We start from the raw sequence: 26502 nt of genomic DNA on the forward strand, positions 1-26502 counted from the left end.
TTTTTTCACTGATTAAAATGGTCAGTCTCTTTTTCTCATCATCAAGCATTTTTTTTTTTTTTTGGCTATAGTTGAATGTTTTTTTTTCGCATCACCGTTATACCCATGTGTCTAAAATTTTTTCGTACTTAATGTTGTTGATACAATTTACACAGTGTGTGTGTGTGTGTAATAATGAAATTAATTTTCAGTTCATCTAATCATCATCAATATTCATATATGTTCGATTCATCTGATTGATTGAATTCAGGTCGGTTTGATACGGAAAAGTGTTAGATTAAAATTATCAAAATAACCCCGTTGGTTTGTTAATGACTATGATCCATTTTGTTTTTTTTTTTGCAACAAAAAGTTCATTGATTTATTTTCTAGATTTTTCTTTTGCTCGTCAGTTTTCAATAAATTCACTACGTACAGAACCATTTTGTTGTTGTTGTTGTTGTTGCTAGAATACATTTTTTTTTCAATTTCAATCATATAATAACAATGTCATTCGTTATCTTGACGACTACCACAATACAATGATGATGATGACGATGATTAAGCTTAATAATAAAATAACACCTGTGTATTCTTGTCAATTTTTGTAAATAGAAACCTCATGTATTTATAATGTTATTCATCATTGTATTAGGTCATAATTTCAATAATGTATGTGTGTGCGTTTTTTTTGTATGTTGTATCCTGGTACCATGAGATTATGGCTAAAAAAAAAAAAATTTCTTTTCTCTCTCTTTCTCCTTGTATTTTTTTTTTATTTGCATTACTAATTGTCATTGTAATATGTTGAATGATGCTATATTGTTGAACGCATATATATCAGGTATATATTATGGTTATAATTTTCTCTTCTCTAGATTATATTGCCTATTTTGTGTCTGTGTCTGTGAGTGTGTGTGGTATGGCAATCATCAAACAACGAAAGCTAAAAACTACGAAACGAAACAAGAATCAAGCTAAACAAAATGCCAACCAGCCATTCATTCATTGATGATTTTCCTTTAACGAAAAAAATTTGTTTTTTTCCAAGTTTTTTTTTTTTTTGATTCATTTTTTTTTTACCAGCCAAAATGGTTTAATCAATCTACTTATTGTGGTATGTTGTCAATTTCCGGTTATTGAATTAATTTTTCTTATTTCTCATTGGTTTGTCTATACAATTCAAAGTAATAAATTTTCACAAAAAAAAAAAAAAAAAATAGAAATTTTAAATTTTGTCACTACCAGTGTTTCGCCAATTGATGATGATGATGATTGCCTTGTATTATTATCATCATTCGAATGTCTCTTTTCTAACATTTTTGAAGGTAGAAAACAAAAATGATTATGATGATGGTTGATTCTTCTCTACTGCTACACACAGACATTATTGTTTGGTAGAGATTTTCTCTATTTTTTTTTCTCAAATGTTCATACAACAGTTCAAACAATTATTATGACGATGATGATGATTTTGCCGGCGTTTTTTTTCCTCATCATCCATAGTGTGTGTATGTATGTCGATGTGTGATGGTGATGGTGATGGTGGTGGTTCATATACTGGAATCGCAGTGAATTTGAAACTTTAAAAATGATGATGATGATGATGATGATGACTTTAACATCAACAAACAACAATGTCTCTCTCTCTCTGTTTGGTTGTGTTTAATATTTAGGTAAATTAAAAATCAACATTTTTTTTATACTCCAAAAAAAAAATTCATTTGTTTTCACACGACAAACCACTTGTTGCTTGTTCAACAGAATGTAGCAGCAGGTAGCAGGTTCTTTTCTTTTTTTTTTTGTTTATGATGGCTGGCCATTTCAAACACCTATTCAAATTAACAAATTGATTATCCAATCAATCAATTAAGTTTATTTGGTCATGTTTTTTTCTTCTCACTCACCACCATCATTGCGAAAATAACATTGAAAACAGTCATATAGACAAAAAAAAATCGAACACTCACAACTATTATCATCCATTTCCATTTATATGTTTTAATCTGTGTTTGATTATGATGATGATGATGATTATATTAATATCACCATCATGTGTGTGTGTAGACGACAACAACGACGATATATGCTTATAACAAAGACAAAAATTATAAATATTAGATGTATATATGATCAAATAGAAATTTTCTTTTTTCATTTCACTTTTTTTTCTGATCATCATCATCATCATGTTTATTATGTGTGTGTGTGTGTGTGTGGTCGGTTGTGTATATTGGTTGTCGGATCGTGTTTGTTGATTATATGATTGTGTGTGTGTGTGTTTGGTGGTTTTTTTTTTTGGATTTCCATTTTTGTCGTTGTAAATTTTTTTTTTTTGCTGCTTCTGCTTAGAATTGATCTTTTTTTTTAGTTTCCATGTTTTTTTTGTCTCTTTCTCACTATGTTTGTGTGTGTGTGTGATTCTAAATCTTTTTTTTAGTGCGTAAGATTTTTCTCGTTATCAATTTTCTCGTTACCAATTTGTTTTTTTTCCTGTTGTTCGACTTTTTTTTTATCTTCTCTTAGCTACCAAGTAAATAAATCCCACCATGGTTACCACCATATAATAATTACCATTTCTATTTTATTATTATTCTGTTCACACACACACAGACACAATTTTTTTTTTGTTGTCTGGTCAAACGTATTTCATATTTAATAATTGGCCCCCCCACCACCGGAAAAAAATCACCGTTGAAATCAAAGGATTTTTTTTTATATTCAAACATAAGGTAAGTCGATTTATTCATATATACGTTGTTGTATATTCACAATCAATTTGCGTTTTAATAATTGCAACAAGTTTTTTTTTTTTTTTTTTGGTAGTTACCATTTGAGAATCGCAAAACATCATTCGATCCAATAATTCATTTAGCCGTCTGTCTGTCTGGTTTCAATTTTAAAAATAATAATAATATAAATCCAGTTCATTGAGTTCAATTTTTTTTTCTTTCATTCGCAACAATTTATTGATTCATATGATTATTATCAATTTTGATATTGAACAATATTGATAACCACAAAAATCCATCAACTGTTGATGATGATTGAGAGTGGTAGCGTGAAAAAAAAAATTTACAAGAAAAAATTTACCAGAAATTGGAATGAATAAAAAAGTAACAAACAAACAAACCAACAATGATAAACCAGAACATCGTTCAACAGAGAAAAAAAAACTGATTTCAAATGAATTTCTTGTCATCATCATCATCATCATCGTTATATTGTTCATGTTTGTGGTTTGTAATATGATTTTTTTTTCAGTCTGTCGTCAACACCAAGCAAAAATCCGATGAAATCAATATACATTTTGCTGCTGCTGCTGCTGATGTTGTTGTCTACGAAGACTTTGATATCAACAAGTGGAAAAGATGATGATTGTTGTTAAAGTAAGAAAATTGAATTTTTTTTTTCTTTCCATGTTTAATATAACAACGACAACAACAACAACAACCAAATGTCCTGTCATTCTGAAATTAAATCGTATATAAATGGAAAAAATGTTATCTGGATCATGTTTGTGAACATCCGTTTCTACTCAGATATTGCCTACCACAACACACACAAATAACACCGGTTATAATAGTTTTTTTTTGCTCCATCATCATTCATCGTATGCAATGGCTATCGATTTCTATTGATCATGGTGATTCAAATCATTGGCTGTTTTTCTATCAAATTACTACATAAGATGATTTTTTTTTGTTTTTTTCTTTACCAATACTATATAGGTACCAGATTTTTTTTTATGTTTCCGGTTTCCTTCCCAATCATCTATCGTTGAGGGATCAGTTTCTCTTTGGTTATCTAGCTGTATGAGTACCAGACTAAATTGTCTTTTTTTTTTGATCTGTTTATTTTAAATGAATAAATATATGATCAATAAAGACTTTTTTGGCCAAATCTGGCTCAATCACATCATAAAGCTAGGTTACCAAAGTTAAACAAGATTCCAAATGAGCATCGTGTGTAACCCCACAACAACAACACAAAAATGGATTTTATGGAAAAATTTTTTTAATTTTTTTTAAATAAAATAATTGTATTTTGATTAAAATATTTTCTCTTTCAATTATTATTATTAAAATTTAATTTTATAATAATCAACTAAAGATTTTCAATTTTATTTATGACTGATGCCAATGCACCGCTATTATTATTACTATGATGATGACTGGTTCCTCCCATGACTATAGTGCCGGTTGTTGTTTCGGAATGATATTGACAAGCACAACGAACTTCATCCAAAAATGATTTTGAATTATGTACCATTGATCCACCTAATAGGATTTTCGTTCCTTGTAATTGTCGATTAAGATTATAAACAATCAACGATTCTTCATAGGTTATACCACCAATAATGAAAATAATTATCTCTTGTGGTCGTTCACGTTGTTGTACACTGCCTAAGAATGGATATACCGTTTCACGTAATCGACAACGATTTAAATCTTCAACTAGTTCTTTAATAACCGGTGTATGTTGTGTGTAAATATTTTCCACGCCTTTGAATCCTTTGATTACTTTCTTTGTAAACGCTCTCACATGTTCGGTGGTCAGAATTTCCTGGCTTGATGTTGCACCTTTAGTACCGAAACGTTGTTTTAATCCACAAAATTCCATTAATTGACTAATGATTTTGATGTCACCGGGATTCATATTACGACGTTCCAATAGCCTACATAAACTACGTATATCACAATTGGAATTATTCTGGAATGTTATTGCATACAACAATGCCAAACGAATAGCATCACAATTTCGTATCTTATCCGATGATATAAGTTGTGATATTCGCTGTAATAAAAATTATGTAAAATTTAGAAAACAAACGAAAAAATCCTTTTTACCTTGACCGATTCAGAATGATTACCGGTAGAGATTAATTCTTGTTCAGCTTCAGAAACTTCCAACAATGAATATGCGTTGACTATACGTGAAATTTCATCAATCAATGTGACATGTTTTGTAACTGTACCGGACATTTTTCGAAATTGTGGATACGTTTCAATAAATGATTTCATATCGGCTATTGTTTCAATCTTTTTCTGTTGTTGTGTTTTTTGTTGAAAATCTTCCATCAAACATTTAATATTCGAACATATTTCACCATAGTTAAGAAATAAATTTTTCTGATAAAATTCATCTTGTTCCTGTGATAGAACAATTTCTTTCAATTCTTTTGCAACACCAGGAACATTAGCCAAACTGACTCGATTGTTTGTAATGGTCATCAATTCATGTAACATTGCCTGATAGGTCCATTGATTTAATAAAGGTGTGATTGGATCAAATTTACGATCCAATATCAATAGTATCGGTTGTGATTCAGTCGATGTATTCGAATCGAATAAAACATTTTCCTTGGCTATTGTTTGACGTATCTGTTCGGCTAAACGTTTGGCCATATCAGATGATGATTGATAACGAATTAGTGGACAACGATTAAGTGATAAAAGTATGGAAATAATTCCTTGTGTGATACGATGAAATGAAATTGGATTCCAGTTTCGTATATTCTGATAACATGATTTAACATTCAACGAAAATGTATGTGAATTGATTGCCAGATAATCGGCATAAAATTCCTGCACATCTTTGACTACTTCAAATTCATCCACTTCAGCCAATGCTTTAATGTCGGTTTTACTGATAATATTATTAAAATCTAATTTTTTCCAAAAAAAAATCAATCAATCAAATTTGTTCAAGTTTCTAAAATGAAAAACACATACTGATAAAATACTGTGAAAAACGTGGATGTTTAAGTTCACGAATTAGATAGGTGATATTCTTTTCGGTTGGTCGAACAAAAACAATACATTTAACAAATTTTAATGATTCTTGTCGTGGAACATAATTTTCAATAGCTTCGAAAAGATAAACCTCTTTCTGTAGCATATCCGATTGGGCATATACAATACTGATGATACTGATCTATATATGAATAATGATGATTATCATTAAAGTTTTTTTTTTCTTAAAATAAACAATCAAACCAACCGTTTCTTTATCCATAAGCAATGCTTTGATGCCAGGACCAGCATCATCGACCATTTTGTTGATATACAATTTCATTGCATATATGACGTCCATTTTCAAGATGAAAATATTTATTTCGACAATTATCAAAATCAACAATCAATCAATTAATTAATCGATGATTAAACCGTTTCCATATGTTTATTTTGGATAATAATCAATACACATCCAAAAGAATAAATGATGCAATGATGATTCGAGTTTACCGCCCGTTCATACAGTACGATACAAATGGATATATGTCAGATGTTCGATATCGATTTAATATTTTTTTTATGTAATAAATATTGAGCCTCATTTGAAGAGTTCCATTTAATACAAAAAAAAAACGCCTGCAGTATATATTTGTTGTTGTTGTGAAATCGCCTGACATTTAGACGCAAACGCATTGTTAATTAATAATACAAACACGTTGATTGTGAAAAATTCTTTGTCACGTAAATGATGATGTCAGAAAATGTGACTAAATTATGGCTCAATTTTTTAATAATCGATTATTATTGTCATCTATATTGTTTTTATTGTATATAATTATCATTAGCACAATCATTCATCATGTTCATTCGAATAATACCGTCCAAGAGGCTAAGGTAATGTTGCCCATTTTGAAGATGATGTAATATTATATTTCATTTGTTTGTTATCGAATTAAAAAAACGCAGGATGTAGCCGTTCGTGATCACCTGCTTTTGATCACAACATTGGATGGTTCATTTCATGCCGTATCACAACGAAACGGTCTAATCAAATGGACCATTCCGAATTCACCAATTCTTCAGATGTCACCATTGATTAACATATCTGATGATAATAAACAACATCATTTTCTTTTACCGGATCCCAAAGATGGTACATTATATCTATTTAATGGTTTCAGTCATGATAAAAACAAGCACAATCGTCGTACAACATTGGAAAAATTACCATTCACCATTAGTGAATTAGTTGCCACATCACCATGTCGAAGCTCGGATGGTATGATTTATGCAAGTAAAAAAATTGATGAATGGATTATTGTCGATGTTGAAAGTGGTAACAAAATTGATTCAATCAATGTCGATTCACCGGTTTGTCCAACACCCGAACAACCAATTCCTGATCCATTATTACCTGCTACACACAATCTATTACATCTGTTCAAAAGTGAATATCAAATCTCTGTATTTAGTTCACAGAATCGAGAAAAGATATTTAATTTCACCTATATCGATTATTCACCATCAATGATCAGTTCAATATCACAAAGTTCATATGAATTTTTACATCTTACTTCTAGTACGAATGGTAAAATTGCCACAATGGATGTAACGAATGGCCACAATTCTTTCCTATGGTCATTCGAATTTGATTCACCCATTGTATCGATATATCGATTGTCAGAAACAGCCAATTTCCCAATCATACATCGTGTTCCATTCTTCACAATTGGTGGTTTTATCAATACAACAAATTTTTTCGGACCAAAACCGAAACTATTTCCATCCGTTTATGTAGGTGAATTAAGCGAATCAAAATCATTGTATGCATTAAGCGCTTTGGTTGAAACGAATCAAATTCGTAAAGATTCAGATTACCTCATTGAAGGTCCCCTACTACCGGGGAAATTTGATGATCGATTTGATCTATTGAAATATCTGCTTGGCTATTATGAATATCCGAAAGATTCGGAAATTAAATTTTCAGTCATACCACGAACACAGCTCATATCGAATGTAGCCTATTCAGATGGCCGAACACAGGTGATTGATGAACGATTGCAAATTCAAGACTATAGTTCGAATCGAAAAAGTTCTGCAAATAATGATGCAATTGAATATTATACATTCTGGATGTTTAATTTGATAATTCTGTTGGTATTGCTCGTCATAATGGCCATCTTGGTACCAATTTTGGCTCTGTTCTATCTGGATAAACGTAATCATATTAATAACGATAAAAAGACATTAATATTATCAACATCAAATGATAGCCAAATTAGTATCGGTAAAATAACATTCAATCTAAGCGATATAATTGGTCGTGGCTGTGCCGGTACCTGTGTATACAAAGGACTATTCGAAGGTAAACAACAAATTGCTGTTAAACGTATCGTATCCGATTGTTTTCGATTGGCTAATCGAGAAATTGACCTATTGAGACAATTACAACATCCAAATCTAATTCGTTATTTTGCCACTGAATGTGATGATCAATTCACTTATATTGCAATCGAATTGGCCGAAATGACATTAGCCGATTATATTGATGAAATGAAAAAAGGCGCCGTTGATTCATCATCACAGCTGGATAAAATAGATGTATTGAAGCAAGCATGTTCAGGTCTTCATCATCTACATTCATTGGATATTGTACATCGTGATATTAAGCCGGCAAACATATTGATATCATCGATTCAATCTACCAAAAATGTTGTTCGACGAAGAAAAATAATGATCACTGATTTTGGTGTATCGAAAATTCTATCTTCAGAATCAATGTCTACGGCTGATAATCGTTCGGCCGGTACCGAAGGCTGGATTGCTCCGGAAATATTGATACGGAAAGTAAATGGAGAGTATGAAAAACCATCAAAACCAAACGATATCTTTTCGATGGGATGTTTAATCTACTATGTCCATACAGATGGTGATCATCCATTTGGCAATCTAATCAATCGACAGACAGCAATATTGAATGGTCAGGCTGATCTAAATCGACTAAATAACGAAGATGATATATGTCTTCGATCATTGGTCGAACCAATGATTGATCAAAAGGTGGATAATCGTCCACCAATCGATGCTATTGTTAGACATCCATATTTTTGGAATGAACAACAATCATTGCAATTCATGCAAGATGTTTCTGATCGATTCGAATGTGAACAATCGGATTCAGAATTAATACGTACACTGGAACAAGGTTCATTAGATGTATGTCGTGGTGATTGGCGTCGTTGTATTACGATTGAATTACAAGAAGATCTACGAAAATTTCGTTCATATAAAGGACATTCCGTACGAGATCTATTACGAGCCATACGAAATAAACGTCATCATTATCATGAACTTGATGCCAGTGTACAACGATCACTTGGTTCGATACCGAATGAATTTTCACGTTATTTTACATGTCGTTTTCCAAGACTCATCATACATTCATACATAGCATTACAATCATGTTCAAATGAAGATGTATTTCGACATTATTATTATACAAACACACAGCATGATCAAATGAGTAATGTGCATTCATTTCGATTTAAGCCATTATCAAGAGCAACAATTCGTTGGAATGAACGATGGAAAGAAGAAAATGGTATGCATCCATTTGTTTTTAATCTAAGACAACGTAAAAAACAGCCACCATCATTATCAACAATTCCTTTTTCTCTTCCACAAAAACAACACGAACAACAACAGTCAATATCTACAACAGCAAAAACAACGATAGATTCAATAAATGAACCAATGGATTCAAACATTGAAACAATAACGACTGATTCCCATTTCTACAATGATGTATTCAAGATTTAATGTGATGTGATTATCAATTATTATATTGGCCTTACATATTAAGAATTTATTTAATTGATTAATTGTTATTATTATTATATTGACCATTTTTTTATACATTAAAAAATATAATATGATATATGATAATATATGATATAATTATTCCAATTTCAATCATATTAAATTTATTTAAAGAAAAAATTTTCTTCGATTTACACCCTGTTCATGACGTTGCAATTTCCATTCATATTCTCCGTGTTTAGAATCGAATGTTCCATGTTGTAATGATTGTAATTTCATCGTGAATCTTGGACCAAGTTCACGAATAGCAACACGTTCACTCTGTTTGAATTCATATAAATGATGACGGAAAAAAATGTAATCACGTTGATTATGAAATGTAACCACTTTACGGCCACGAAATTGTGGTTCAAAATGAAATAATGATGCTAACATTCGACCGATTGAATGGCCAAGACGTGTAGTCATATTATTGACAATAATTTCCGGGTGGCTATTGTTGTACGAGGCCCGATTTTTAATCTCTTTACAATAACGGATACTACTAAGTCTATAAAAAGCGGTAGGTCCATTCGGTAGATGTATATGTAGTAATCCATCTGAGTAATCCAACATAGAATCGTAATGTAAGTCAATTTCGATTTACTCAATTAAAGATATCAAAGTACTCACTTGGTTTGGACCAATCTTCATTGACGACCAAAATGTCAGTATAACCACGATCATTGGCACATTTAACAAGTTTCTTCATGGGACATTTTTTTCGCCACCTTAATTCAGATGCTGTGATCGTATCACGTAATTCACGACAAAATCGGATTGTTCGTCGATGTGAATTATGGCTAGATGTGATCAAAACTTTGGGTGGAATTTGTTTGCTAAAATATGTGGCCATTTCATCCAATGATTCATCCAGATGAATCTCTTCATCATCGGCATCAACTTGGTCATCATTCGGTGTTCGAGTGTTTTCAATTGTTCGTGGTACTTGTTTCGGTAATCCTAATTCCTATGTGAATGATTATTTTCAATTTTTATAGCAATAAATTACCACTAGTTTACCTTTTTACGTTTTCGTCGTAAGCGTTTTTCTTTGCCACGAATTTTTCGGCATTCTTCCCGATGTAATCGTTTAGATTTGGTCAATTTTTCTAGGTTTGTAACTAGTTTATTTTTTGGTGGATCGTTTGCCATTGACATTTCTTCACATTTATCATCGATACCAACAACATTAGCTTCATCATCATTATAATCATCGAATGAATGACCATCATCTTCATCAAGATCATCGTAAAAATCTTCGTTATCCATGTTGCAAAAGTTTGGAATTTTTTATCGAAAAAAAATATATAGAAATTCCTGAATTTTCACGTGAGCAAACATGTGAAATATTAATAAACACCAGCACCATCTAGAATCAAAAGATTAATTTATTCCATTCAATATATTGAGCTCATCATCATTCTCCATTATTCTGTTTACAATTTTAGTGTTTATTCTGTATAATACTGAAATAATACTTAAATTTGTGGTGAAAATTTTCAATTTATCAATCAATCCGACATAATAATGATGTCGTCGGACGAAGAAGATAATGATGATTTGCCGAGATCATCTTCATCGGCAAGCCGAATAGCAAGCGCCATTTTGTTCGGTAACATTGATGAAAATGGTGAATTAACCGGCGATATATTTGATGATGAATGTCGCCGTCATCTTGATTCATTGCAACCACATCTATCATCGATTATTCCCTTTGAAGAATTGATTGAAGATGATGATGATGATGATTCATCTCAGCAACGACAATCCGATAATGACAAACGTTTATCGGACGATGATGATGGTAAAGGTATGAATGTATGATGATTATTTCTAAACTTATAAATTGATTTATCCAATCTATACAAAGGATCTGATTCTGATTTAGATATCAAATCTGAAATTGCAGTCGATTATTCTGATATTAATGAATTCGTTGCCGATGAGGAACAATCATTTGTTGAAGATTTGCTAAACAACATCATTCAAACGAATAAAAATGATAATTGCGACGATGATGATTACGATGATGATAAAAATCAGAATTTAGGTTCACAATCTGATGGCAAACAGAAAGATAACCAGATAGAAATTCAAAAAGATAAAGATGGATTTGTTATACCACAACAACCGATTCGAAAGACTGATTCATTAACCGTTAAATCGAACAACATTCAAATCGAAGAACAACAACAGGATCATATAGATGGTGATAATGAAAAACTGTGTGAAGGTAGTGAACATCAATCTCAAACATGCAAAAAACGTCTAGATACACCATTGGCTGCAATGTTACCATCAAAATATGCCGATCTTGATGTTACCGAATTATTTCCAGAATTTCGTCATAATCAAGTTTTACGATTTTCGCGCCTATTTGGTCCAGGTAAATCATCGTCATTGCCACAGATTTGGAAATCAGTCCGTAATAAACGACGAAATCGTCATATATTTGAAAATAAATTATTCATTGTACAACAAACAAAGACACCACCAATTGATAAGAACAATAGAGATATTTGGGAATTTGATGCCTGTCCAGTGGAAGACATACCAGCCGATATGATTGAAATGGATGATGAAATTCGTTTGATGCAAAATGATTTTATCGATGATGAACACGGTAAAAATAGTGCCGGTGAGAATGAAGATCGTAATAAGATAGCTGAATGGCGTTATGGACCGGCAAGATTCTGGTATGATCGTATGAAAGTACCAGAAAATGGCGATGGCTTTGACTATGGATTTAAACTGAAAAATCAAGATTCATTCATTGACGGTGACGATGATAACGGTGATGAGAACGATGATAACAACAAAGATGATCATTGCTCATCTGCTACAAAGTCGAAACAATCACCATTAGATAATCAGCCATTATCAAACGATGATGATGATGCTTTTCATTTAGTCACACAATTAAATTGGGAAAACGAAGTAATCTGGAATGCTGATGAAGTAAGGCAGAAAATTCTGGCCAAATTAAATGACAAACATCTGGCATCTGGATGGTTACCATCAGGACATAACCGTACGGCTACAGCATTCACACAGCAAATGCGTGGCTCAGCAGCACCAAAATCGATACCAATACCATCGTCCTCATCATCATTTAAGAAAAATGATGGTAAAAAAAATACTGCTGATAGTTCTAAAAATGATGATCACGATGATCAATGGTTCTCGATTTTTCCGATTGAAAATGACGATCTTGTTTATGGACTTTGGGAAGATTCAGTCATCTGGGATAGTGAAGCTATGGATCGTATACCCGAACCACCGCTTCTTGTATTGGATCGAAATGATGAAAATATTATATTGGAAGTGCCTAACGATGAAGATCCAAATGAAAGTAATAAAAATCAACCGACAAAAGAAAAGAAGGAAGGTATACGTAAATCTCGATTATTATTGGGTAAGGCTGGCGTTATAGCCGAACCAGAAATTCTACAGCCGCCATCACCACCTTCGGGTGAGAAAGATCCATATAACATATCAAATGATGAATATTATGCACAAAAAACAACCACCGATGCGACACTCAAATCCAATGTTGGCAGTAATCTAATACAGCATTCGATTCCAGCATTGGAATTGCGGCAACCATTTTTCCCAACATTCCTAAGCTATCAACGATTACGAGCATTTCATCGTCCTTCATTGAAACGATATTCACATGGAGCTATTGCCGATACATTACCGCATGGCGTTCAACCATTGGTCAAACATATCAAACGTAAAGCTAAACAACGTGAACAAGAACGACAAGCATCTGGCGGCGGTGAAATGTTTTTCATGCGCACACCTGAAGATCTTACCGGAAAAGATGGTGATCTTATATTGACTGAATATTCTGAAGAACATCCACCATTAATCATGCAAGTTGGTATGGCCACAAAAATTAAAAATTATTATCGAAGGGTATGTTTTATTGTCATTCTTGTAAATTATTTAAATTAATTAATTGTATTGTTACAGAAACTGGGTAAAGATAGTGGAGCACCGAATTATAAATATGGTGAAACTGTCTATTGTCATACATCACCATTTTTGGGCAATCTGCAGCATGGTCAATCTCAACAAGCACTTGAAAATAATCTTTTTCGTGTACCGATATACGAACATCAATTACCGGAAACTGATTTTCTTGTCATTCGCACCAGAGATAATTATCATATTCGAGAAGTGGAAACTATCTATACTGTTGGGCAGGAATTACCACTGTACGAAGTTCCGGGGCCAAATTCAAAGAAAGCGAATAATTTTATGCGTGATTTTCTACAAGTTTTCATTTTTCGCTTATTCTGGAAAAACAATGATAATCCACGACGAATCAAAATGGAAGATATCAAAAAAGCTTTCCCATTGCATTCAGAAAGTTCAATTCGTAAACGATTAAAACAATGTGCTGATTTTAAACGAACTGGAATGGATTCAAATTGGTGGGTGCTGAAATCAGATTTTCGTTTACCATCCGAAGATGAAATTCGTGCTATGGTATCACCCGAAGCTTGTTGTGCATATTACTCGATGTTGGCAGCCGAACAACGTCTCAAAGATGCCGGTTATGGTGAGAAATCTATGTTTGCACCGGATGATGCTGAAGATGAAGATCTACAAGTCAAAATGGATGATGAAGTGAAAGCGGCTCCATGGAATACAAGCCGAGCATTTGTATCAGCCATGAAAGGCAAATGTTTATTACAATTGACTGGTGTTGCTGATCCAACTGGTTGTGGTGAAGGATTTTCCTATGTTCGCATACCAAATAAACCACAACAGTCAAAAGAAGAACAACAGAAAGAACCGTTGCCTAAAAAAACAGTAACCGGTACGGATGCCGATCTTCGTAGACTACCGTTGAATGCAGCAAAGCAATTGTTGCGAAAATTCGGTGTACCTGATGATGAGATTAAAAAATTGAGTCGTTGGGAAGTAATTGATGTGGTTCGTACGCTATCGACCAAACAGGTGAAACAACAAACCGGCGATAGTAATGGTGGACAGGGTGAAGATGATGCTATGAGTAAATTTGCCCGTGGTAATCGATTTTCAATTGCTGAACATCAAGAACGATATAAAGAAGAATGTCAACGTATATTTGATCTACAAAACAGAGTACTTGCCTCAACCGAAGATCTTTCCACCGATGAAGATGAAAGCGAAGAAGAGGAAGATTCGGAAATTGAAGAATTGGGCAAAAATATTGAATCAATGTTGGCTAATAAGAAAACGATCAATCAAATATCACGTGACAGAGAGGAAGAGGAACGAAGAGAATTGAAAAAATTAATGTTACGTGAAGAATCATCGAATCAAGGAATGAGTGGTGATTCGAAAAAACGTAAAAACGATTCGAATGCCGATGATAATGATAATAATGATGGAAATGCTCTGATGTCTTCATCATCATCAACTGGTCGAATCCTGAAAATATATCGAACGTTTACGGATTCGGAAGGAAAAGAATATGTTCGTATTGAAACAGTACGAAAACCGGCCGTCATCGATACCTATGTTCGTATTCGTACGACTAAAGATGATGCATTCATCAAACAATTTGCATCGGCAATGGATGAACAACAGAAAGAGGAGAAACGTAAAGAAAAACGCCGAATACAGGAACAGTTACGACGTATGAAACGTAATCAGGAACGTGAAAAATTAGCCAATTCTTTACGCAATAGTTTTGGTATTACGACAACGCTCAATTCAACGATGAATATTGGTTCGATTAGTGGTGCTATGCCATCACAACCACCACTCATTGCAACATCTACACCTGCTAGTTTGGCTTCACCATTTTTGTTTAATCCCAATCTGAATCCTATGGGTGTTGGTGGTACACCACTTGGTACGCCCACCACACCTATCGATTTAATATCTTCATCATCATCATCATCGAAAGTGACTAAAAGATCTAGCCGTAAAGATAAAGAGACGAATTTGAAATTAAAATGTGGTGCATGTGGTAGTGTTGGCCATATGCGTACAAATCGTGCATGTCCATTGTATGGAAATCCGGAAGCTGGTTCGATAACATTTGGCAATGGAAATGACTTATCTGCCGACGATAGTATTGGTGGTGGTGGCGGTGTAATTGGTACTAATCTTAACCAATCATCAACCATTTTGAATGAAGAGAATCTGGTCAAATTGGATGAAACGAAATTGGTTCTTTCGAAATCCGTTATGAAACAATTAGATTTAGAGCAACAAAAACAACAACAATTAGAACTAGAACGACAACAAAAGAAAGCGGCTTCAATCAAATTAAAGATACCGAAAGATGTACTGAAGAAACGGAAGAAACGTTCAGCTACACAGGATAATAATGATCGATTGGATTATCTACAGAAACCTGATTATAAATCAGCTAATCGTCGTCGTACCGATCCATTAGTCATTTTATCTGATATATTTGAAGAAATTTGGAATGAAATGCGTTCCATGCCCGATTCTGAACCATTTCATCAACCGGTCAATGTAAAAACAGTGCCCGATTATTATAATATAATCACTCGACCAATGGATCTACAATCGATAAGACAGAATATTCGTAATAAACGTTATAAAAATCGTGAAGAATTCTTGAATGATGTAAACATGATTGTGAAAAATTCAGAGATTTATAATGGGCCAAATCATGTTCTCAGTACAATCGCTCGACGATTAATGGAATTGTGTGTGTTGAAAATTCAACAAAAAGAAGAAGAACTTATCAAATTGGAAAAAGTCATCAATCCATTATTGGATGAAGATCAAACAGCCTTTTCCTACATACTCAAAACGATTGTGGCACAAAAATTGAAAACCATACCGGATACATGGTCATTCCATAAACCGGTGAATAAAAAAACGGTTAAAAATTATTATGATATTATTAAAAATCCAATGGATTTGGATACTCTCGAACAGAATGCCACGAATCATGTATACAAAACACGTGAAACATTTCTCCAACATGTTGGCCTTATCTATGAGAATAGTGTTCGATTTAATGGTCCAGACAGTGAATTTACACGTAAAGCAGCACAAATTGTTGAAGTGGCAAACATCGAATTAAAACAATATGAATCACAGTTAATCGTATTGGAAAAAGCTATTGGTGATCATAATATTACCGGATTAGATGATGATATGATTGATGATGAATCGAATATGGCCGAAGAATATGATGATGATCAACAACAACAATCAATGCAACCACCACCAGCTAAACAGGCTAGATTATTTCAAGATGTTGATATGGATGAAAATCAACAAGATACAACCGATATTGTTGCTGATGATTTACAGATTGAAAGTGGTGATGAAAGTGATGATGATGATGATGATGATCATGATGATCCTGAATCATTATCCGGTTGGCATGATGCTCATCATCATCAACAACAACAACAACATTCATTTATATCCGAACAACAATCATCATCATATCATCAAAATGTTGATGATTTTGATGAAAATTATGATCCATCTGAATTTCTATTGAAAAGTTCATTTGCCCAACAATCATCATTGTATCATCATCAACAACAACAACAAAAGCAATCGTTTGAATCAAATCGACAAATGGCCATCGATGATGATAATATTGATGATGATGATGAAAATGATAATGATATGGACCATAATAATCAACCAGTTGTCGATGTATCACAGGATCTAGATGTATCCGATTCGGATGATGATGATGATGATGATGGCGATGTTGCTGAACCAAATGCTGATGATGGTGAAGAAGATAATGATTTATGGTTCTAATAATTATTTGCATTTTTTTTTTGTTTATGTATATGAAATTTTTTAATAATCATCAAAATAAATAAAATTCGTAATAATGTAAAACGATTCTCATCATTGATTCGTCGAATGTTAAAGTTGAAATAGTTATCTGACCAATAGGCCATTTTTCACGATTACAAGTTTGATCTTTGACCAGTGCCCAGTAACCACAATATAGCGAAAATTGTTCACAGATTGCAAAGTTATGCAAAGTTACTTCCAAGCTACTAATTTGGTTCATTTTTCATGAAACATTAGCATCATCAGTTAAGCTCCTCCTACAACTTGACTGTTACTGTACAATCTTTTCCCCATTTTGATGGTGGATTTTTTTTCTGTGTAATGGACATTTTAGATGGTGATAATGACAAACTGTGTGAAGGGAATAAAAAACAACCTCATACATGCAAAAAACGGCTAGTTACACCATTGGCTGCAATGTTACCATCAAAATATGCCGATCTTGATGTTACGAAATTATTTCCAGAATTTCGTCATAATCAAGTTTTACGATTTTCACGCTTATTTGGTCCAGATAAATCATCGTCATTGCCACAGATTTGGAAATCAGTCCGTAATAGTATATTTGAAAATAAATTATTCATTGTACAACAAACAAAGATACCACCAATTGATAAGAACAATAGAGATATTTGGCAATTTGATGCCTGTCCAGTGGAATACATACCAGCCGATATGATTGAAATGGATGATGAAATTCGTTTGATGCAAAATGATTTTATCGATGATGAACACGGTAAAAATGGTGCCGGAGAGAATGAAGATCGTAATAAGATAGCTGAATGGCGTTATGGACCGGCAAGATTCTGGTATGATCGTATGAAAGTACCAGAAAATGGTGATGGCTTTGATTATGGATTTAAGCTGAAAAATCAAGATTCATTCATCGACGGTGACGATGATAACAAAAAAGATGATCATTGCTCATCTGCTACAAAATCGAAACAATCACCATTAGATAATCAGCCGTTATCAAACGATGATGATGATGCTTTTCATTTAGTCACACAATTCCATTGGGAAAAAGAAGTAATCTGGAATGCTGATGAAGTAAGGCAGAAAATTCTGGCCAAATTAAATGACAAACATCTGGCATCTGGATGGTTACCATCAGGACATAACCGTACGGCTACAGCATTCACACAGCAAATGCGTGGCTCAGCAGCACCAAAATCGATTCCAATACCATCGTCCTCATCATCATCGTCATCATTTAAGAAAAATGATGATCACGATGATCAATGGTTCTCGATTTTTCCGATTGAAAATGACGATCTTGTTTATGGACTTTGGGAAGATTCAGTCATCTGGGATAGTGAAGCTATGGATCGTATACCCGAACCACCGCTTCTTGTATTGGATCGAAATGATGAAAATATTATATTGGAAGTGCCTAACGATGAAGATCCAAATGAAAGTAATAAAAATCAACCGACAAAAGAAAAGAAGGAAGGTATACGTAAATCACGATTGTTATTGGGTAAGACTGGTGTTATAGCCGAACCAGAAATTTTACAGCCGCCATCACCACCTTCTGGTGAGAAAGATCCATATAACATATCGAATGATGAATATTATGCACAAAAAACAACCACCGATGTTGGCAATAATCTAATACAGCATTCGATTCCAGCATTGGAATTGCGGCAACCATTTTTCCCAACATTCCTAAGCTATCAACGATTACGAACATTTCATCGTCCTTCATTGAAACGATATTCACATGGAGCTATTGCTGATACATTACCGCATGGCGTTCAACCATTGGTCAAACATATCAAACGTAAAGCTAAACAACGTGAACAAGAACGACAAGCATCTGGCGGCGGTGAAATGTTTTTCATGCGCACACCTGAAGATCTTACCGGAAAAGATGGTGATCTTATATTGACTGAATATTCTGAAGAACATCCACCATTAATTATGCAAGTTGGTATGGCTACAAAAATTAAAAATTATTATCGAAGGGTATGTTTTATTGTCATTCTTGTAGATTATTTAAATTATTAATTAATTGTATTTTAATTGCATTGGAAATGTTACAGAAACTGGGCAAAGATAGTGGAGCACCGAATTATAAATATGGTGAAACTGTCTATTGTCATACATCACCATTTTTGGGCAATCTGCAGCATGGTCAATCTCAACAAGCACTTGAAAATAATCTTTTTCGTGTACCGATATACGAACATCAATTACCGGAAACTGATTTTCTTGTCATTCGCACCAGAGATAATTATCATATTCGAGAAGTGGAAACTATCTATACTGTTGGGCAGGAATTACCACTGTACGAAGTTCCGGGGCCAAATTCAAAGAAAGCGAATAATTTTATGCGTGATTTTCTACAAGTTTTCATTTTTCGATTATTCTGGAAAAACAATGATAATCCACGACGAATCAAAATGGAAGATATCAAAAAAGCTTTCCCATTGCATTCAGAAAGTTCAATTCGTAAACGATTAAAACAATGTGCTGATTTTAAACGAACTGGAATGGATTCAAATTGGTGGGTGCTGAAATCAGATTTTCGTTTACCATCCGAAGATGAAATTCGTGCTATGGTATCACCCGAAGCTTGTTGTGCATATTACTCGATGTTGGCAGCCGAACAACGTCTCAAAGATGCCGGTTATGGTGAGAAATCTATGTTTGCACCGGATGATGCTGAAGATGAAGATCTACAAGTCAAAATGGATGATGAAGTGAAAGCGGCTCCATGGAATACAAGCCGAGCATTTGTATCAGCCATGAAAGGCAAATGTTTATTACAATTGACTGGTGTTGCTGATCCAACTGGTTGTGGTGAAGGATTTTCCTATGTTCGCATACCAAATAAACCACAACAATCAAAAGAAGAGCAGCAGAAAGAACCGTTGCCTAAAAAAACAGTAACCGGTACGGATGCCGATCTTCGTAGACTACCGTTGAATGCAGCAAAACAATTATTACGAAAATTCGGTGTACCCGATGATGAGATTAAAAAATTGAGTCGTTGGGAAGTAATTGATGTGGTTCGTACGCTATCGACCAAACAGGTGAAACAGCAAACAGGCGATAGTAATGGTGGACAGGGTGAAGATGATGCTATGAGTAAATTTGCACGTGGTAATCGATTCTCAATTGCTGAACATCAAGAACGATATAAAGAAGAATGTCAACGTATATTTGATCTACAAAACAGAGTACTTGCCTCAACCGAAGATCTTTCCACCGATGAAGATGAAAGCGAAGAAGAGGAAGATTCGGAAATTGAAGAATTGGGCAAAAATATTGAATCAATGTTGGCTAATAAGAAAACGATCAATCAAATATCACGTGACAGAGAGGAAGAGGAACGAAGAGAATTGAAAAAATTAATGTTACGTGAAGAATCATCGAATCAAGGAATGAGCGTTGATTCGAAAAAACGTAAAAACGATTCGAATGCCGATGATAATGATAATAATGATGAAAATGCTCTGATGTTTTCATCATCATCAACTGGTCGAATCCTGAAAATATATCGAACGTTTACGGATTCGGAAGGAAAAGAATATGTTCGTATTGAAACGGTACGTAAACCGGCCGTCATCGATACCTATGTACATATTCGTACGACTAAAGATGATGCATTCATCAAACAAAACAGTGGTAGTAATTTTAACCAATCATCAACCATATTGAATGAAGAAAATCTAGTTAAATTGGATGAAACGAAATTGGTTCTTTCTAAATCTGTCATGAAACAATTAGATTTAGATCAACAAAAACGACAACAATTGGAACAAGAACGACAAAAGAAAAGAAAACAAAAGAAAGCGGCATCAATCAAATTAAAGATTCCGAAAGATGTACGGAAGAAACGTTCAGCTACACAGGATAATAATGATCGATTGGATTATCTACAGAAACCTGATTATAAATCAGCTAATCGTCGTCGTACCGATCCGTTAGTCATTTTATCTGATATATTTGAAGAAATTTGCAATAAAATGCGTTCCATGCCCGATTCCGAACCATTTCATCAACCGGTAAATGTAAAAACAGTGCCCGACTATTATAATATAATCACTCGACCAATGGATCTACAATCGATACGACAGAATATTCATAATAAACGTTATAAAAATCGTGAAGAATTCTTAAATAATGTAAACATGATTGTGAAAAATTCCGAGATTTATAATGGACCAAATCATGTTCTCAGTACAATTGCTCGACGATTAATGGAATTGTGTGTATTGAAAATTCAACAAAAAGAAGAAGAACTTATCAAATTGGAAAAAGCTATTGGTGATAATAATATTACCGTATTAGATGATGATATGATTGATGATGAATTGAATATGGCCGAAGAATATGATGATGATCAACAACAACAATCAATGCAACCACCACCAGCTAAACAGGCTAGATTATTTCAAGATGTAGATATGGATGAAAATCATCAAGATAGAACCGATATCGTTGCTGATGATTTACAGATTGAAAGTGGTGATGAAAGTGATGATGATGAAAATGATAATGATATGGACCATAATAATCAACCAGTTGTCGATGTATCACAAGTTCTAGATGTATCCGATTCGGATGATGATGATGGCGATGTTGCTGAACCAAATGCTAATGATGGTGAAGAAGATAATGATTTATGGTTCTAATAATTATTTGCATTTTTTTTTGTTTATTTATATGAAATTTTAATAATAAAAAATTTTAATAATCATCAAAATAAATAAAATTCATAAACGATTCTCATTCATTTATTGATTTGTCGAATGTTAAAGTTGAAATAGTTTGAATGATGATGATTAGATTTCGTAAATTTTACAAGTGAGAACAGAACATTCGATTATTTTTGTGTAAAAATTTTTTTTTTCAATAAATGATACAAACATGGTGATTGGTACCATGTGATCCAAAAAAAAAAAAAAAATGAGTTCAATCAATCAAACAATAGTGTAATGACGTAACATGACGTAACGTAATCAATATATATGCGTGTGTTTGTTTGTTTGTGTTTATATATTTACGACGGAGATTCTTTCTATTTTTTTTCAATTTATTAATGGCTATAATACCGCCACCAAATGGCTGCTGATGTATACAAATATACAGCATGCCCATGGCCACACCATCACCGCCACAACCACCAACACTCACACGTGTATATTTAGTGCTAAATAAAACTGGAATTTTTATTCGTTTCTGAAATTTTCTTTTCTTTTCTGTTTTGATCATATATGAATTTTTTTTTTTTTGTAAACAAACCTAGAGATAGAGAAAGTATTCATTGATCCAAATGAAATCAAAATTAACTGATTGATTGAATTTCATCAACAAAAAACTTTGAAAATTTTCTTTCATCCTGATTCGACGATCAATAAATCATCAAGTTTTTCGTTGTTTGTTTGTTTTCATTGGACAAAAAAAAACATGAATTTAGAAATTTTCAACAAATTTTCCCGTATACAATCGGAAAATGCTTTACAGCAGAAAGAAGTTCTTGATTATTTTCAATCATTAAAATGTAATCCAATTGGTTGGAAAATATGTGCTGAAACATTATTGACTGATTCGATAAACGATGAAATGGGAATATTTTTCTGTTTTCAAGTAATCGAAGATTATATAAAATCACGTTATAATACCGATAGTGATGATGAACGAATCATACTCAAACATTTTATAATTACAATGTTTGAAAAAAATTTACTCATTACAAATTATTTACAGAATAAATATGCTCATTTGGTCAACACATTATTCTTGATTGATTTTCCTCAACAAAAATGGCCAACATTTTTCAAAGATTATCTTGGCCGATGTGAAAGTCGTATAAAATGTGAATTATTTCTTCGTGTTTTGATTCAAATTAATCTTGATATAGCTGATCGTGAAATTCCAAAAACGACCAAAGTAAGCTAAGAAAAATTGATGAATAATTGATTTTCATAAATGTATTTTGTTTGTATTCATAGGAAATGCAACGAAATACGTTGATCAAAGATATGATGCGTGAATCATGTCTAATGGATTTGGCTCAATTCTGGTTCAATATTATTGTAATAATAGATATAAAATTATTGTTTTTGTTGACATTAATTGTTGGTTTTTTTTATTTCTAAAATAATATGCAGAATACATATCGTGACAATTGTCCACAGGTTGTTTGTCTTTGTCTCGACGTAATTGGTGCCTATATATCATGGATTGATATTAATCTCATAACAAACGATTCCATTATGCCCGTTTTATTCATGTTATTTTCAAATGTACAATATCGTTGTTCAGTTGTCGAATGTTTTGGTTGTATATTGAAAAAAGGAATGGATCCATTGGCTAAAACACAGTTGATTGAAGAATTTCTGAATTTTGAACTAATTAAAACAACATTGGTCGAAATATTTACCATTCATAATGATATTAATGTTGGTTTTGTCGAAAAATTTGCATCACTAATCAATACAATTGGTATTGAATTGATTGAAGCACAGAAAAAACTTCGTTCACGTATGACATCGGTCGATCCTCATGATCCTAATCATCGTACATCGGCAATAATGTCTGAAGCAATTGAATCAAAATTTCCATTACTTTGTCAATTTTTATCACATAAAATTCTTACTGTATGCATTCGAATACATAGTTTCACAAGAGATTATATTCAATGGCTAAAATCGAATGTTAAGGATTCAACTGAAACGGCTATTATGACTGCAATTGTTGAAGATCGAACACAAACATTAATATCAATCATTGTTGATCGTAATAAAATGTTAGCCGCTTCATATAAACCGGAAGATGAATTTTTTACCGAATTTCGTAAATCAAGTAAAGTTTTATTCGATAATCTAATCCTATTGAAACCGGTGGTAACGCTCAATTTTATTTGTGATAAACTTGTACTACCTACATTCATTAATTGGAAATCTGGTTCGCTAACATTTGCCGAAATTGAATGTGCACTGTATTATTTTCATGTGATTGGTGAAAATCTAAATATTGTGGATGATATTAAATGTTTGGAAAATCTTTTACAAGCATTGGTTACTTCATCGATTTCAATGTTTGAACATCCGATCACACAATCACTATATTTTGATCTTATTGTTCGTTATGAAAAATTTATCAATTCAAATCTAAATCAATTATTATCGCAGATTATTGTTTCATTTTTGGATAACCGTGGTCTTCGTAATACCAACATTAAAATTCGAAGTAAAGTTTGTAAACTTTTCAATAAATTCACTAAATCATACATAAGATCGAAACATAATTCACAAGAAAAACAGCAACATTTTATTGATGATATTCTGAAACGAATTCAGGATTTCCTCGAATTGGACATTGTTTTCGATTCACCGGAAGATCTTATTGAACAAGATTTAGAACATCTAGTTCATTCTAGCTATTTAATGCGTCGAGAACAGATTAAATTCGCATATCCACTATCAGCTTCTGATCATCTACAAATCTATGAAACGGTCGCCTTTTTAATCATATCCAATCATCATGATGCATTGCATAAACGAGAATCACTTAAAGAATTATTTCAGAAAATATGGAAAAAATATCAAGAATATCGGGATGAATCACAATCGATTGGATTATATTTAAATCAGAATGGTTTTACTGATTCGATGGCAGCACAAAAAACATCGCTTCTCGAGAAACGTTCAATCATTCATTATCATATGGCTCATTTAATTGATATAATATCGGCAACATCAAAATCATTTTCAACAGTAAATACGGTGAAAACGATCGGTGTACAGCAGCTATTTCTTTATTCATTTGAATTGTTTACTAAATCCGTTGGACAAAATCTGGCCACTGTTGATCCGGAAGCACAACATATTCTACAATCATCTATTCGACTATTTCTACACAGGTTAATTGTATGTTTGGGTGAAGATGAAATGATACCAATGTTACCAGATGCTATACAAACATTGTTTCTTTCATCATCGGAGATAAGTGCAAAATCCGTACAAGAATTGATACCATTATTTAATCAGATTATGCCGAAATATAAACATTCATGGCTATTTCAACGTGACATTCTACCATTTTTAGATCGAATTTTTTCACCGTTAATCAATCTATATTTTCGATTGATTATTGAAGCTAATATTGATAGTGAAAAGATTTCATTACAGAAATCATATTATTCATATTTACATTTGATCACTGTTCATGGTTTAATGCCAAATTTTTTCGATATTGGTATGTTGCTTTATATTGATTAATTGATTTATTCATTAATTAATTGTTTAATTGCCATTTTTAATTATAAACAGAATCACAGTTGATTGAAAAAATAATCACTTCTCTTATTGAAGGTATCGTACATTCACCCGATTCACAGATTCAACGTACCTGTTGCCAGGTGATGGCCAATCTGATCGATATCTATGGTTTGTGTATTTTTTATATTATTGTCATTGAAATAATGTTTGTTTAACGTTAATTTTTTTTCTATACACAAATAGTGAACGATATGACACAGGTGGATAAACAAAATCGATCTATTAATCAATACTTTATTCGCTTTATCTATGATCAGCTAATTCTTGCTTGCCTTCTTTGTACGGCGAAAAATTGTTCCGATGATTATGGTACTAGTCAAGATGCCATATCATTGTTGAGGAAATTAAAACCATTACTAGGTGACGAACAATTGGTAGCATTTTTTCGACAGGAAATTGTACCGAAATATTTTCCTTCCATCAATAATAATCCTGTTTTCAATAATAATAATACTAATAATCATCAATCGAATTGTAATGATGATATTATTGCAATGTTTTTAACATTGGACACGAAACAATATCGTAAAAGAATTCGTCACACATTTCAACAGTTTAAAAAATGATATGATATAAACGGGATGAATGGCCATTTCCGTTTTTATTTTTATTTTCTTTTTCTATATTATATGCCCAAAACACTGTCAATACAATTCCCTGTGATATTATTATTGTTGTTAATTCTTTTTTTGGCAAGAGAAAAAAAAATTTTTAAACGGAAACGATAAAATGATCAAACCGGAAAAATGAAAAAAAATTTATTGATTTTATACAAAGAAAGTAATGGAATTCGCCCAAATAAAACTATCAATGTATAAACA

General features: G+C 32.8%; 6 protein-coding genes across 6 annotated transcripts; 4 read left to right on the forward strand and 2 right to left on the reverse strand.

Annotated features, from left to right (window-relative positions):
• Positions 1 to 3978: 3978 nt before the first annotated feature.
• Vps45 (vacuolar protein sorting 45) lies at positions 3979 to 6208 on the reverse strand. Its single transcript, XM_047056975.2, has 4 exons — positions 5983 to 6208; positions 5715 to 5916; positions 4830 to 5647; positions 3979 to 4776 (listed from the first exon to the last, which is right to left on the reverse strand). The coding sequence occupies exons 1-4, from the start codon at positions 6073 to 6075 to the stop codon at positions 4087 to 4089; spliced, it is 1803 nt and encodes a 600-aa protein (XP_046912931.2). The 5' UTR covers positions 6076 to 6208; the 3' UTR covers positions 3979 to 4086.
• An 88-nt stretch (positions 6209 to 6296) lies between these two features.
• On the forward strand, positions 6297 to 9686 carry LOC124493863 (serine/threonine-protein kinase/endoribonuclease IRE1). Its single transcript, XM_047056973.2, has 2 exons — positions 6297 to 6611; positions 6684 to 9686. Exons 1-2 carry the CDS (start codon positions 6492 to 6494, stop codon positions 9534 to 9536), a joined length of 2973 nt encoding a protein of 990 aa, XP_046912929.2. The 5' UTR covers positions 6297 to 6491; the 3' UTR covers positions 9537 to 9686.
• On the reverse strand, positions 9565 to 10926 carry LOC124493865 (ribosome production factor 1). Its single transcript, XM_047056976.2, has 3 exons — positions 10599 to 10926; positions 10209 to 10545; positions 9565 to 10135 (listed from the first exon to the last, which is right to left on the reverse strand). The coding sequence occupies exons 1-3, from the start codon at positions 10845 to 10847 to the stop codon at positions 9705 to 9707; spliced, it is 1017 nt and encodes a 338-aa protein (XP_046912932.2). The 5' UTR covers positions 10848 to 10926; the 3' UTR covers positions 9565 to 9704.
• Positions 10927 to 10973: 47 nt separating this feature from the next.
• LOC124493861 (transcription initiation factor TFIID subunit 1-like) lies at positions 10974 to 17429 on the forward strand. Its single transcript, XM_075731957.1, has 3 exons — positions 10974 to 11388; positions 11449 to 13499; positions 13557 to 17429. Exons 1-3 carry the CDS (start codon positions 11106 to 11108, stop codon positions 17343 to 17345), a joined length of 6123 nt encoding a protein of 2040 aa, XP_075588072.1. The 5' UTR covers positions 10974 to 11105; the 3' UTR covers positions 17346 to 17429.
• A 140-nt stretch (positions 17430 to 17569) lies between these two features.
• LOC124493859 (transcription initiation factor TFIID subunit 1-like) lies at positions 17570 to 22121 on the forward strand. Its single transcript, XM_075731958.1, has 2 exons — positions 17570 to 19355; positions 19433 to 22121. Exons 1-2 carry the CDS (start codon positions 17709 to 17711, stop codon positions 22028 to 22030), a joined length of 4245 nt encoding a protein of 1414 aa, XP_075588073.1. The 5' UTR covers positions 17570 to 17708; the 3' UTR covers positions 22031 to 22121.
• A 144-nt stretch (positions 22122 to 22265) lies between these two features.
• On the forward strand, positions 22266 to 26461 carry LOC124493862 (exportin-T-like). The gene is made up of 5 exons (XM_047056972.2): positions 22266 to 23288; positions 23351 to 23434; positions 23510 to 25598; positions 25673 to 25789; positions 25865 to 26461. The coding sequence occupies exons 1-5, from the start codon at positions 22806 to 22808 to the stop codon at positions 26245 to 26247; spliced, it is 3156 nt and encodes a 1051-aa protein (XP_046912928.2). The 5' UTR covers positions 22266 to 22805; the 3' UTR covers positions 26248 to 26461.
• Positions 26462 to 26502: the final 41 nt, after the last annotated feature.

The sequence above is a fragment of the Dermatophagoides farinae genome, chromosome 6, assembly GCF_024713945.1.
Source record: "Dermatophagoides farinae isolate YC_2012a chromosome 6, ASM2471394v1, whole genome shotgun sequence".
NCBI classification, from domain to species: domain Eukaryota; kingdom Metazoa; phylum Arthropoda; class Arachnida; order Sarcoptiformes; family Pyroglyphidae; genus Dermatophagoides; species Dermatophagoides farinae.

Coding starts and splice junctions, on each gene's coding strand:
- LOC124493863 (XM_047056973.2), top strand. CDS start 6,492: ATGGCTCAATTTTTTAATAATCGATTATTATTGTCATCTATATTGTTT. Junction 6,612..6,683: donor ATACCGTCCAAGAGGCTAAG/GTAATGTTGCCC, acceptor AAAAAAACGCAG/GATGTAGCCGTTCGTGATCA.
- Vps45 (XM_047056975.2), bottom strand. CDS start 6,075: ATGGACGTCATATATGCAATGAAATTGTATATCAACAAAATGGTCGAT. Junction 5,648..5,714: donor TTTTTCACAGTATTTTATCA/GTATGTGTTTTT, acceptor GGAAAAAATTAG/ATTTTAATAATATTATCAGT. Junction 4,777..4,829: donor ATCATTCTGAATCGGTCAAG/GTAAAAAGGATT, acceptor TTTTTATTACAG/CGAATATCACAACTTATATC.
- LOC124493862 (XM_047056972.2), top strand. CDS start 22,806: ATGAATTTAGAAATTTTCAACAAATTTTCCCGTATACAATCGGAAAAT. Junction 23,435..23,509: donor AATTCTGGTTCAATATTATT/GTAATAATAGAT, acceptor AATAATATGCAG/AATACATATCGTGACAATTG. Junction 25,790..25,864: donor CAATCTGATCGATATCTATG/GTTTGTGTATTT, acceptor ATACACAAATAG/TGAACGATATGACACAGGTG.
- LOC124493861 (XM_075731957.1), top strand. CDS start 11,106: ATGATGTCGTCGGACGAAGAAGATAATGATGATTTGCCGAGATCATCT. Junction 11,389..11,448: donor GGACGATGATGATGGTAAAG/GTATGAATGTAT, acceptor ATCTATACAAAG/GATCTGATTCTGATTTAGAT. Junction 13,500..13,556: donor TTAAAAATTATTATCGAAGG/GTATGTTTTATT, acceptor GTATTGTTACAG/AAACTGGGTAAAGATAGTGG.
- LOC124493859 (XM_075731958.1), top strand. CDS start 17,709: ATGGACATTTTAGATGGTGATAATGACAAACTGTGTGAAGGGAATAAA. Junction 19,356..19,432: donor TTAAAAATTATTATCGAAGG/GTATGTTTTATT, acceptor GAAATGTTACAG/AAACTGGGCAAAGATAGTGG.
- LOC124493865 (XM_047056976.2), bottom strand. CDS start 10,847: ATGGATAACGAAGATTTTTACGATGATCTTGATGAAGATGATGGTCAT. Junction 10,546..10,598: donor TACGACGAAAACGTAAAAAG/GTAAACTAGTGG, acceptor TCATTCACATAG/GAATTAGGATTACCGAAACA. Junction 10,136..10,208: donor TGAAGATTGGTCCAAACCAA/GTGAGTACTTTG, acceptor TGGATTACTCAG/ATGGATTACTACATATACAT.